Genomic DNA, 13,906 nt, shown 5'->3' with positions numbered 1-13,906 from the left:
CCTCCGCGTGTGCCTCGTGGGCGCGCCTGGCGATCCGCGGCACGCGCCGCACACCCGGCCCCGGGCCGGCGCTGTCCTCCTTTTGGGCCCCGGAACAAGGGACGCTCTACCGGGCCTCGGATTTTCTCCGTTTTGTTCTCCCCGGGCCTCGGATTTTCTCCGTTTTGTTCTCCCCTCGAGTCTCTGGGCGGTTGGGCAGTGTAAGTGTGGCTAGGGTGAATGTTGAGGCCTTGTTTTCCGCTGGGCCCATGGTAGGTTTTGTGAGGCTGCCGACGCAGCCACCCCGCATCCGTCGCTGTCTGCCCGCTGGTTGAGAAGTTGGGAGGCCGGCCTCGCGGAGGGTTGGGAGTTCCGTGCAGCCATAGCACTAGGCCGTCCGACTTGGCGCGTCACCGTAAGCCGCGTCACCGTCCGCCGCCTGTACAATGGTTCACGCACACAGTTGCGTGGGCCGGCTGTGGGAAGGAGCCTCCTCCCCAGCGAGCTCCTGCCTCGGTACCCGGGGAAAGGCGGCCTGCCCCAGTTTACTGAAGGTCACCTCTGCAACTCCACTACCTCTGACAGAAGGTGGTCTAGGACTGTGGGTCGCCATCGGCTGGGAGGACAGTTTGGAAACTGATATTGGTGGCAGGGGCGGAGGAGAGGGGGCGTTGAGGATTGAAGCCCCGTTTGGGGGTCGAGGAATGAATCAGGTGTTCAGCCCCCCCCCCCCAAAAAAAGCCAGTATGTACTTTAAGAACTCAGATTGCAAATATTTTGTGCCTTGCATATTTGAAGCTTTCTGTTCTTCTTGTTACGCGGTATATGGAAAGGGTGTGCACACTTTGTGACTACCCAGCCCCTGATGCCTTGGGTCATATTTATCTTAATTCAATTTGTGCTTCTTGAACTTATGGAAACTGGGAAGCTGATTAGGATGGCTGCTGTCTGCCAGTGGCTGAGCTAATTGATTTGAATCCTGGCCCAATACTTTCTGCTGTCCTTTTTTGTAAAAGCCTGTGATGCTTATGGAATTCTGGGAAAATGGGGAAAGTTGCCTTTTAAAAAGACCCAACTATGTCTAATAAGCCTCGTAAAAAAGCTGGCTTCTCTCTCGATTATTTTTTTCTGTGAAATGAACTACAGTGATATAATCTGTTGAGCATCTGTGTTAGACACTGTTTACATTTATCATTGCCTTCTTAAAATTTGACATAAGTCTTCATGAAAACGATGGGTGGTACAAAGAGGTATCTCTTTCCTTAGCTCAGCAGAGTGCAAGTCTTAAAGCCTGAGTTGGCTTCCCAGGTTATAGCCTTAGTGCTTTTGGATTCTTATTAAATTCCGGCTTTTGCTTAGTCTTATAAAATAGAGTCCTTTAGGGATGTCTTAGGCTCCTGTTTCCTCACAGTGCTGCTGTTACCTTTTGCATTCTTTCCCCTAATTCAGTTGGTCTGACATACCAGCTGATAGATTAATCTTTCCAAGGTATCTTGCTGTTTTATTGATTTACCCACCCTCAGTTTCTTTTATTTACTTCCTTTTGTCTACCAAGTGAGGGACACATTGAATCCAACACTCAAGGCCTTCTGGTATATGGTACCAAGTTCCTTTAGCTAGCTTAGTTTGTTTGGCTCTTAATTGTACCCTACAATTTCGACAAGTGGGATTAATTGCTGTTTTTCAAATGGGGCTTTGTTCATACGGCTTCTTCCCCTTACCTCTCAAACTGGGATGCCCCATCTTTTATATATGCATGTCAATTCTATTCTTCCTCCAAAGCCCATCTCATATTACATCCTGATCTGTTAGTGCTCGGTTTGGAATGCCTGTAGTGTTTTGTGTCTTAATTATAGCACTTAAAACATCTTGCTTGTATGCTTGTCTTATTCTAGATGGGAGGCTTTTTGAGATGAGAGTGTGATATTACATTTACACTGTGTGTAAGGGGCAGTCAGATATTTGAAGGGACCCTTCTTGTACTGTCTTAAACACTATTATTAGGTATAATTTGGGGTTGGTGAATTTAAAAACAAACCCTGAGTAAAATTTATGTCCTGCCAAACCATTAAGATATACTTAACTGCTATAGGATGTACAATTAAAGTCAAAACAGGATGAGTTGGATTTGTGCAGTTAACCCCTTGCCTCTGAAATAATATTAACATCCAGAGTTTTAATTTGTAGAAATAAACATTTTCTAAATAGGTTGTTAAAGAAGTATTTTGACATTTTTTAAAATTTCCTTTGGAAGGAGTCCAAAACTACCTACCTGGAAGACCTTCCACCACTCCCTGAGTATGAATTGGCCCGGTCCAAGTTAGGAGAGGAAGTGGATGATGTTTATCTCATTCGAGCTCAAGGATTGCCTTGGTCGTGTACTGTGGAAGATGTGCTTAACTTTTTCTCAGGTATATTTTATGTATGTTTTAAATATGTAATTTTGAGTAAAAGGTAGCTACACAAAATTTAAGTCGGGCTAAGCTGTAGACATCTTTGGTTAGAAATTGTCTCATTTTGCAGGTTATGTATTCATACCAAGTGATACCATGTGCACCATTTCTGGTAAATACCGGATTTAAAGACACTTTGAATGCAACAAAAGTATTTAATGTTAAAACTGCATGTTATGAATCCAGTTTTCTCTGATGATTTAATATATACAAATCAAAAAGTAAGACCTCTTAGTGGAAGTATGGGATTAATGTTATCCCATACTCTTTATGTAATCCATATGTTTATAATACAAAATCACTTATTATCAAGTGATTAGGTTCTCTTAATAACATGTTTGGAAAGTTTACCAATCTGGAGTTAGCCTTTTAGTTTCTTTTTCTGGGGTGGGGGACGGGGGGCTGCTGGCTGGTACATGGTTCGTACCTGGGACCTTGGTGTTATCAGCACCACATTCTAACCACCTGAGCTAACTGGTCAGCCTGTTTTTGAGTTTGTTTCTGACTGTGATTTTTAATATTTCTCCTAAAAGGCTTTTAGAAAATGCCACCTTAACTTGTTATAAAAGGATGTAACTGAATGTATTAACTACCTTAAAGTGCATAGCATTGTGTGGGTCAAGTATTTTATAAAGCTACTTGGGATTTACGTCTTCAGCTTACTCCCATTATAAGAAGTATGAAGTATAGGGATGTCTTTCCTCTTGGTAATGAAAAGGGGGAAAAGTTAAATTATAGTAGCAATTATTCTTAAAGGAAATATTTTAGAGTCCTTTGGATATGAGTTTAAATGAAGACACTTTGTATAAACCTAACCACATTTTAATTCTTAAGTGATTTAAAACTGATAGTAGAAACATTGGAATGGACATAGTGCATTTTGTGTTGAGCCTACCCTGATTTATCATTCAGTGCTAAGGAGATCATGAGTTTATGTGCTAGGATTTGCTTATCTTTTCTACTTGGAACATTTTAGAGACTATTACCTTGTTAGCATTCAGTGGCTGGTGTTTGTGAAAGGAATATGACAGGCATTTTGGTTCTTGCTTTGTTGTTGGAAAATTGAATTCTGGCAACTTCGGCAACTTCTATAATTGAGCTAAAAGTTTGATTTTGTTTTTAATTTATTTTACTCATATACTTTTAGACTGCAGAATCCGCAATGCTGGGAATGGAATACATTTCCTCTTAAATAGAGATGGGAAACGAAGGGGTGATGCCTTAATTGAAATGGAGTCAGAGCAGGATGTGCAAAAAGCCTTAGAGAAGCACCGCATGTACATGGGTCAGCGTTACGTGGAAGGTATGTAAAGTCGGATTCTGGCCTTTTGGGGATCATTGCATAGGTTTTATACTTCTCGAGGCAGTTTTCCTTTGATCCTTAACAATAATGATGTAGTTAGATATTATGAATGTATTATTTTACAGCTTGTGAAAATGAAGCATAGAGATATAATCTTGTTTCTTATGTATAAAATGAGTATGTTGACCAAGTTTATCTTACAAATTGTGAGGATTAAATGAGTTATGACTGGCCCATAGTAAGTATTCAATAAATGTCATTTGTTGTTTTCTTGAGAGAAATGCATAAAGATTAAAACTCTTAGTTTTGAATTCTTGGATAATGCACCAAGTGATGATGTATTTGATTTTTTTTTTAAATTGGCTTCTTCCTTTGTTACGTAAATTTTGCATCCCTTTTGTGCTTTTTCTTTGTAGTTTATGAGATAAACAATGAAGATGTGGATGCCTTAATGAAGAGCCTACAGGTCAAATCTTCACCTGTGGTAAATGATGGCGTGGTTCGTTTGAGAGGACTTCCTTATAGTTGCAATGAGAAAGACATTGTAGACTTCTTTGCAGGTGCTTTGCAGTTATATCATGTTTGGGGCCTCATATCTTTTCTCCCCCATTTTTACCTCATTATCTCCTATACATTAGATGAGCCTTTTCCTAGGTAACAGCATGCACTTAAATTAGATTATTTAGGGGAGAGCTCTTGACTCGAATTTCCAGTATTAATAGATTTTGTAAGAGTTTTGATCTATCAGGCAGATCTTTGGGGATTGTCAAATTTCAAAATAATTTTACAAGGATTTGCTTTACTATTGAAAAAAAATCTCATAATAGTGTCCATATTTGCCTAAGACAGTAATAATTTTATGATATAAACGCATTATCTAATTCTTAGGTGTAAAATATGCACTGTTAGTAGTGATGTTATTCTAAATCTCTGTGTCTCCTAATATAATTAATGGCAAAGAAGTGGGGTGAGGAGAGTTGTGTGTTTTATGTGGTCTGCATGGACCCTAAACATTCTGGAACTACGGGTATGTAGGTGTTATTAACTTTTGGCTGCATGATAATTTTCTTCCCATTCAGCACGTATCCAGTTTTGGGACTGGCGAGACAGCATAAAAATTTTACTAATGTGTGAGTGAAATGTGTTAATTCTTAGGATTAGAAAGCGCTCCTATTAGCACTAATTCATATTAATTTATTGGTGTGCTAGGACTGAATATAGTAGACATTACTTTTGTGATGGACTATCGAGGGAGAAGAAAAACAGGGGAAGCCTATGTGCAGTTTGAAGAACCAGAAATGGCCAACCAAGCCCTCTTGAAACACAGGGAAGAAATTGGTAACCGGTGAGTAAAGCAGATACTAATGATGCAGAAGCATCACACATCAAGTCGTTTTGATGAATGCTGTGTAATATGACTGTAAAATTATCCAAATAGGGAAGTAGAGAGAATAGTATGATGAGCTGTCAAGTACCCATCACTTGGATACACAAATCATTAACATTTGTTATATTTGTTTCATCTGTTTTTTCAGTATGCATCTTTAAAAAAAGACATTTTCCTACACAATCACAATATTACTACATCTAACAAAATTAACAATAATTTATTATCTAATAACAATCCATAATAACATTTTCCCAATAATACTAGAAATATCTTTGTACAGTTCATTTGTTTGAGCCAGAATCCAAACAGATCCACGCATTGCATTTGATTGTTACATTTCAAATTCTCTTAAAGGAGAGCAAATCCCTTTCTTTATTTTTTTATTCCCTCCCCCTTTTTAAATGCTATTGACTTGAGGAAATTGGGTCAGTTGTCGTGTATAGTGTCTCATGTTCACATTACATCAGGATACACATAATGATGAGTGGGTTTATTTTATTTCAACATTAATTTTGGAGGTACAGTCAAAAATTTAAAAAAGTTTTTAATGTTAAGTCACTTATTTTGCTGCTTTCTGGCCTTTTTTCTTAGCTCCTTTGGAGTTATTTTTTTTTTAATCAGTCATTCCACAGCCAGTGTATTTCAGGATGTACTTTTAAAATTTGTTCAAATATCTTTTTTTTTTTTTTTTTTGTCTTTTTCGTGACCGGTAAGGGAATCACAACCCTTGCCTTGGTGTCGTCCGCACTGTGCTCAGCCAGTGAGCGCACCGGCCATCCCTATATAGGATCTGAACCCGCGGCGGGAGCATCGCTGCGCTCCCAGCGCCGCACTCTCCTGAGTGCGCCACGGGGCCGGCCTCAAATATCTTTTTTAAGAAGTGGTGCTCAGCTATTATGGAAAACAGCATGGAGGTTTCTCAAACAACTACAGATAGAGCAGTCCTGTTAACTGGTATCTATCCAAAGGAATGGAAATCATCATGTTGAAGGGATACTTTCACTCCCATGTTCGTTGAAGCTCTATTTACAGTAGTCAGAATATGGAACCCACCTGAGTGTCCATCAGTGGACAACTGGATAAAGAAATTGTGGTATATATACACAGTGGAATATTACTCAGCCATAAAGAAGAATGAAATTCTTCCATTTGCAGCAACATGGATGAGTCTGGAGAAAATTATGTTAAGTGAAATAAGCCAGACAAACAGAAATACCGCATGTTCTTACTCATAACTGGCTGTTAGGAAGGAAGGGAGGGAGGGAAAGAAAGAGAGAAGGAGGGAAGAAAGAAAGAATGAAGGAAAGAGAAAAGACCACAACAATACGTTGGACTTTCAGAAGAGAACCAACCTAAGGATACTAGAGATCGGGGGGGAGTTAGGGAGGGGGTTTGGAAAGTGATAGGTTGGGAAAAGAGCATAAAGAAATATCACAATTTGAAAGAATAAATATGCTTATAAGAAAAAAATTTTTAAAAAAATTGTGATATGCACATGTCCTCACTCATAAGTGAGAGCAAAGAAAGACCAAAATAAAATGTTGAACTTTCAGAAAGAGAGAACAGGCTGGCCCGTGGCTCACTCGGGAGAGTGTGGTGCTGATAACACCAGGGCTCCGGGTTCGGATCCCATATAGGGATGGCCGGTTAGCTCACTGGCTGAGCATGGTGCTGACAACACCAAGTAAAGGGTTAAGATCCCCTTACCGGTCATCTTTTTAAAAAAAAAAAAGAAAGAGAGAACAGACCTATAGTTATTATGGGTGGGAGAGAGGGAGAGGGAGGAGGGTTAAGGAGTAATTGGGTAAGAGACATGAAGAGTTATTACGATTTGTAATGATGAACATGCTGATAATATTGATTTGATTATCACATACTGTACACAAATACTCTGTCAACTCTACCTCATAAATATGTATAATCAAAAGTAAACTTTTTAGAAAACAAAACAACAAAAAGAAGTGCTCATCTCATCTTTATAGATCTGAACATACAAATAATTTTTAGAACTCACTTTTAATAATAGTTTGGAAAAGCAACATTGAGAAAAAGAAAACTGGTTTCAGAAGCTTAGATTTAGTAGGTAGTCCCACTGCCTCTATGATAACAGGTCAGATTGACATTTAGTTCTTGAATTCTCATTAGTCTCTTAGCAATGTTATGGGGAAGTTAGCTCTTCTTATGATTTGTTATCTTATACAGATATGATTAATTTTCACAGAATTGAATTGGAAGGCTTCAAGAGATTGCTAATCAACTGTAAAATAAATAAATAAATAAACCTTACCAGATTCTTATCTACATACACAATTCACTTTAGCATAGTTATTCTCATGAAGGAAAACAGGGTAGAAAATACTGTTAAGATGTATATGAAGAAAACTGTTATCTTGGGGCAGAAAGATTAAATCAGTGACCTACTCTGACAAGAGTATTTTTTCGTGGGCAATATCTATGTCTGTTATTACTTTGCCTCTACCTGTTATCTTTGGACACCTTATTTACAATAAGCTATTGTAAATATAATATATATGTATTTATTTTAAATGAGTTTGGTGTAAAGTTACTTTGCATCATTTGTGCCTGTTCACTTTTGCTTATTGATATAGATATATAGAGATATTTCCAAGCAGAAGGAATGAAGTTAGAACACATGTTGGCTCTCATAAGGGAAAGAAAATGACATCTTCTCCTACTGCTAAGTATATAACTGAGCCAGAAATGGTCTTTGAAGAACATGAAGTAAATGAGGATATTCGACCCATGACAGCTTTTGAAAGTGAGAAGGAAATAGGTAAGGTCCTGCCTCTTCTCTAGACTCATTGGGTCTAATATGGTTTTTGTTAAAAAGATTTTTTCATGACCATGTTGTATGAAATTGTAAGATTGTAAGACAAGGGAATTGAGTTAAAGATTTAATATGTCTTGAGTGTGGTATGTACTTTGAATATATGCAGAAGAGCTTAATTATTTTGTTAGGTTTTTAATTTAATCATTTTGTAGACTATATCAAAAGTAAAAATGTAATAAAAGGAAGTAAAATGTCAACATTTAAACTAAGGGGAAAGACTAAGGGGAAAGATTTCAGTAAAGAGTAGGAATATTGACTAAAGTATGGATTTTTGTTTGTCTCTGGATTTAATTATTTCTTTGATTCCTAATTCCAAAGTAACATTTGGAATCTTTGAAGTTTGAATACTTTTTTAACTGGTGCCCTGGGAGGATGATGATTATTTTTTTGTTCCCTGTAACCCAGAAAGTTTCTCTTGCTTTCACATATTTAATTCATAATCATTTAACTTTCTCTTTGTTGTTACAAAAAGACAAGTCTTAAATCTAGTAATGGTTTGAGGTACTAAATGTTTATGGGTGTTCAGGTGATACTAAGTAGTAGAAATTTCAGATCATTTTGGTTTCTGTAGGCCTTCGTTACTGGTTCAAGAAGAATTAAGGATTTTGACATAAAGTTCAAACTTAATTATAATCTGTTAATAACTTTTGAAGCTTTTATATTTTTGACAGTGCTATTTGTTCCACCTTTCAGAATTGCCTAAGGATATGCCAGAAAAACTTCCAGAAGCTGTTGATTTTGGAACTACGCCTTCACTCCATTTTGTCCACATGAGGGGATTGCCTTTCCAAGCCAATGCCCAAGACATTATAAATGTGTGTGGCAGTAAGATATCTAATCTCAATCGGTTTGAACAAAAGTTCTAAAGTTGAACTTGTATTAATTTGGGGAAGGTAGAGAAGTAAACAGAGTATTTCTGGAGTATCTTTGAACAGTAAGATGGCATCTCTCTGGTTGCAGAGGCTTGTTTTACTTTCAGTAGCTGAAAAGTGTGGCTTTTTATAACATTTTAAAGTCAGAAAGGATAAGAGGATTTTATAGATTCAAAATAGTATGGTGTAGGTTTAGTATTCAAAGAAAGAAAGTTTGGTTTTAGAATTTGTTAAATCCATTCATTTTTTTAGTTTAGGAAACTGAGACTCAGGGGCAGTTGGTCACAGAGCTGTTACATACTAGACAAGAATCTAGTACTTCTAAATGCCTAGAGTTTTCATGAGACACTGTGTAGCTGTTGTGCAACAGCTTCCCTAGTTTTTGAGAAAATGAATTTAAAATATGTTTTCATTTTATAACAGATACTATATGAAATGAAAAAAAACCAAAAAACAAATCCTTTATTGATTTCATGAACTTGAGAACATATGGCTAAGGTAGATCCAAACCTATAGTCTTCAGTTGATAATGGTCTCAGAGATGTCATGATTCTTTCAAAAGCCTAAAAGGAATCATATCTTTACTCAAATGACAGTTGCACATTCTCATTAAAGCATTATGTTCTATTACTTTTGTTTGGGATGAAAACCACTTGGTGTGGTAGCTCTGTTTATGCAATGCTAATAGGAATTTGATTATCAGGTAGATGTCTGGTTTAAAAATAGGAAAAATGAATTATTAAGAAATGTAGTATATTTGATGGACGTTCTTTAGAAACAGGGAAGGATGTGTATAGGAGGAATAATAAAAGTGGTCCTGGCTGGTTTTAAAAAACTGTTTGGGAACCATTTGTATAGTGATTGTATTTGTAGTTTTTGGTTCTTTGAGAACAGATATTTGAAGTGTAACCTTGAGTTCTAAGAAAATTTAGGAAAGCCAGAAGAGATGGTAGATGTGTACCAACTTTATTGCTTAAACAGGAGATTTCCTAAAAACAAATTTATCAGGTGTATGAATCAAAGTTTGAAAGAAATGTAGAGCCACCACCAGACTTCTAGAAGTTGGCCCTAGTTCCATTATGTTCCTTTTGGCTGCCTTTGTTTGTTGTTTAGTTTTTTGCTCCACTGAAGCCTGTTAGAATCACCATGGAATACAGTTCCAGTGGGAAAGCCACTGGTGAAGCTGATGTGCACTTTGATACCCATGAGGACGCTGTTGCAGCTATGCTCAAGGATCGGTCCCACGTTCGTAAGTACTGCCCATGGTTTTCATTGTTGGTGTCGGGATCTGAACCCTTGGCCTTGGTGTGTTACAAGGCTGTATTCTAACCAACAGCTAAAGTCCAGCCCTCATTGTTTTTGATGCTTGTCTTTGCTTATAGATGCCTTTCTCTGTTTGGGGATTGGCCTAGAATTTTTCAATGGAAAAATTGTATTCTTTTGATACTACTAAGTTAAATGTAAAGGATAAAACACTGTATTATAAAAGAACAGCATTTATTTGTCTACTCTTTTACTTCATATTTCTATCCAGAGTTAGTAGGCTTTTTTTGTTCGTCTGTCTTTTGATTTTGTTTTCGTTTTTAATTAGAAATAGGAAGAGCAAAGGGTTCGAGTTGCTGTCTGAATTATGAGAAAAATGGCTCCCAATATATTTTTTCTGCCTTTTCAACTTTTAATTTTTTTTATTTAAAAAAATTTTTTGGCAGCTGATCAGTGTGGGGATCTCCAAGCTCTTAACCTTGGTGTTATTAGAACCACTCTCTAACCAAGTGAGCTAACTGGGCAGCCCTAATGCCTTTTCAACTTTTTAAAACTAATCTTTAAAAAAAATTTTTTTAATTCTCAGACCATAGATATATTGAACTGTTCCTGAATTCATGTCCAAAAGGAAAATAAGATTTCCAGAGACTCCAGATAATAAGGTAAATTTAAGAGGTACAACTGTAGAAATTATTTTCAATTGATAAATTAATAATCATCAACCTACTAATTTGTAATATGGTAGAAACTATTCTCTTTTTAATAAAGAGCAAACTAATCATTATAACTGAAACATCAATGTAAGAAATGAAACTTCTCCTGGGAAATAGAATTCATTATGATTGTTTAGTGGCTTTGATCATTATCCTCATGTAGAATGTTTATGCATAATTTCCATCATTCATCATGCTATGTGCCTAAAAATAGGTTTATAGCTACCTTTAGTATATATAAATTGTAATACATTGTGAATGTGCTTTGCATTAGCCTTCCCACTAAGATTTAAACACATTTCCTTAGTTCTAAGATGTTTTTAAGATGTTTAAAATGATACGTTCGAAACTAGGATTTATCATGGATATGCACAGTTAATGTGCCACTATTTCCTTTTCTTAAAATGATGTTATGAAATGTTTTTTTTTTGTCTTAGGAAGTACATGGTTTTATAGTGTTAACTTAACCTCTGACAAATTTGCTAAATATGTCTTGATATCCCTTTCCCTGACTAAATTTGTAGTGTCATTTTTTTCCCCATAAAGTATTTTAATATATTGTATTGTAATCATTTTTCGACTGGTAGTGGTGCATTCTTTTGAGATACTTAACCAATGATTTCTTTAAAACACATGGGGCATTCTATTACTATAGATGTCATAGGCTATTTTTGGATATAAAGTTTCCACAACCCCATGATGTTAAATATTTATATTAGCTAAAGTCTGTGTAAAATATATTCTGTGCTTAGTTCTGAAAATCTACCATCTTCATACCAGTCTGCAAACACTAATGCCTAACTAATTTTCCTCACCTTAACTGATTTGTCAGATAAGTTGCACTAAGCCAGAAAGAAAAAAATATTGAGTTTGTAATTTTAAATGGTATGGGAACATTTGTGATTCTTTTTCATTTTGAGTAAACGTGAAACATTTTTGTTTTGTCTTATTTTCAGGATGAAGCAAGAAGCATTTCATTTGCACATCTTTCTTGGACATCGGATATAAAGTTCCAGTTTATTAGCAGGAACTGCTAGAGAAAGGATTTTGGGGTTTGGGGGTTCATTGCTTCTGAGAAAAATTTCGTAGAGGACTGAAAGAGAAGATTGAGTTTGGGATTATGAAATAAACCACAAATTAAAATTTTTGTTTAAACTGTCCAGGATCTGATTTAAAAATCTGGTCTTCATTTTATATGATTAAACAGTTTGTTTTCATAGAGGATATTACCCATTATAAAGAGTACATATTTTTACTTAGCACTGTTCTTTAAAATCTTTCTCCCATTTTAAAAAAAAAAAATCTGTTCAAGGTTTTGTTTTTTGCCTGTGAATTGAGAGCTCTGATTTAAAACTTCTCATGGAGTAAAATAATGATTTATTTTAACCAAATACTCACCAAAGCAAAGAAAGGTTTCAGACCTTTGATCCAGTATGGTTTGGCAGAGTAGTTTCAATTTTAGCTGTATTTGATTACTTAAATAGGATTAGGAATTTTAAAAAGGAAAGTCAAAACAAAAAATGAATAACACAGGTTAGTGCGTGTAAATGACAACAGTTTGGCAGTTTTATGTCTTTAGAAATGTTTTGACTTTTTAAGCCTTGTGTTAAAGGCTTAAAACATTTAACTTTGGTTCCTGTCTACTTAAGGAGAATTCTAGTCTCAACTTAAAAGTTGTCTGAACCCTCCCCCCCTCTTTTTTTGGTGTTGGGTAAACTTTAAAGGTGTTTGTTAGTCTCAAAACTGTGAAGTGACATGTCTAAACAGTCCAGACTGGTAAGGACATTAATGGCTTCACTTGAATTTAAACCAGCTCTAGATAGATAGGAAAAAATCTGTCTCCTCATTTGCTTTTTCACTGGGGTAGTACATCCCATATTTTAGAACAAGTAGGGGTGTCTTGCTTAAATACAAAAAATAGTAGCATTTAATGTGTAATTGTGTGAAGGGTTTATGGATAAAGCTGTACTTCTGTCACATTGTGGCAGTATCTCCTGCTTTAATATTAAACAGCTTGTTATTTAAATATTGGACAAAATGGCTGGCTTCAAAATGTAGTCATTAATAAACTAACTTTATGTGCACCTGTGTAGGAGAATCAAAGTCCTGTATACTTTCTTTGCCTTGTTCCTGTCTTCAGGGTGACGGCTGCCACCAGGAGATATAATTCTAGTTCTTAAAACTGAATTTGCCCAGATTCCTGAGAAGAGATATCTGGAAGAGAGACAATGTCTTCTCTCACTTAATATATAACTATCTTTGATTACCAGCTGTGATACAAAATCACTGTACTGTAAGTAGTCAATAAATGAAGGCTTGTTTCAGGCTGAAGATTACCCAAGAGTATTTATTATGGTTGTGCGTGAGTCAAGTGCATTGCATATATTTTTTATTATATCAAGTCCTGGTATATTAATATAAGAAGAAACAGTTAATTTTCAGTTGTGTGTGTGTTTTTTAAATCATCCTATAAACATTTAATCAACTAGCTTAACATCTACAGTAGTACTACTTACATGGAAATGTGTATTCATATATGGTTGAATGTACCAAGTTATGAGAGCTGGTGTCTAAAGTTGTATGGTCTGTTAGAATGTGATTTTTTTCCCTCTCCCTTTAGCAGTTGGTATCTAATTTGCTGTGGTAAAGATTTGTTGGGTATTGGGATTGGGGTTGGTGAGGAATTAATACATTTGCAGTTATTTTATTTTAAGCTAATGAATTTCATTTGCACATCTCTGGGAAAAGAATGAGCAAAAGCATTAAAATGCTATGTGATGGATAAGTTTCAAGGAACGTGTCTTCTTGCTACAATAGAGGCTGAGTTATCAGTATATTTTTTTATTTTATTTTTTAAAATTTTATTTTGTCGATATACATTGTGGTTGATTATTGTTGCCCCTTACCAAAACCTCCCTCCCTCCACCCTTTCCTCCCCCCCCCACAAGGTCCTTTCTGTTTGCTTGTATCAGCTTCAAGTAATTGTATTTGTTATATCTTCTCCCCCCACCCCCCGGTATTTGTGTGTGTGTGTGTGTGTGTGTGTGTGTGTGTGTGTGTGTGTGTATTTTTTTTTTTATTT

At 36.2% G+C, this 13,906-nt stretch overlaps 1 protein-coding gene across 1 annotated transcript in view; it reads left to right on the top strand.

The window, feature by feature from the left end:
* The window catches only part of LOC103607156 (G-rich sequence factor 1-like), a 14,863-nt gene extending 1,257 nt beyond the window's left edge, over positions 1-13,606 (top strand). Inside the window, exons 2-11 of the mRNA XM_008591692.1 lie at positions 100-200; positions 2,234-2,390; positions 3,580-3,735; positions 4,152-4,295; positions 4,945-5,080; positions 7,735-7,919; positions 8,670-8,791; positions 9,962-10,097; positions 10,698-10,773; positions 11,781-13,606. Of these exons, the coding sequence (XP_008589914.1) occupies positions 100-200; positions 2,234-2,390; positions 3,580-3,735; positions 4,152-4,295; positions 4,945-5,080; positions 7,735-7,919; positions 8,670-8,791; positions 9,962-10,097; positions 10,698-10,747 (1,187 nt within the window). The 3' untranslated portion in view covers positions 10,748-10,773; positions 11,781-13,606. The remainder of the gene's footprint in view (positions 1-99; positions 201-2,233; positions 2,391-3,579; positions 3,736-4,151; positions 4,296-4,944; positions 5,081-7,734; positions 7,920-8,669; positions 8,792-9,961; positions 10,098-10,697; positions 10,774-11,780) is intronic.
* The last annotated feature ends 300 nt before the right edge of the window (positions 13,607-13,906 follow it).

The sequence above is a fragment of the Galeopterus variegatus genome, unplaced genomic scaffold (genome assembly GCF_000696425.1).
Source record: "Galeopterus variegatus unplaced genomic scaffold, G_variegatus-3.0.2 Scaffold7187, whole genome shotgun sequence".
In the NCBI taxonomy this organism is placed as follows: domain Eukaryota; kingdom Metazoa; phylum Chordata; class Mammalia; order Dermoptera; family Cynocephalidae; genus Galeopterus; species Galeopterus variegatus.
The sequence above is the reverse complement of the archived record's forward strand: the minus strand, read 5'-3'. Positions and strand labels throughout refer to the sequence as shown.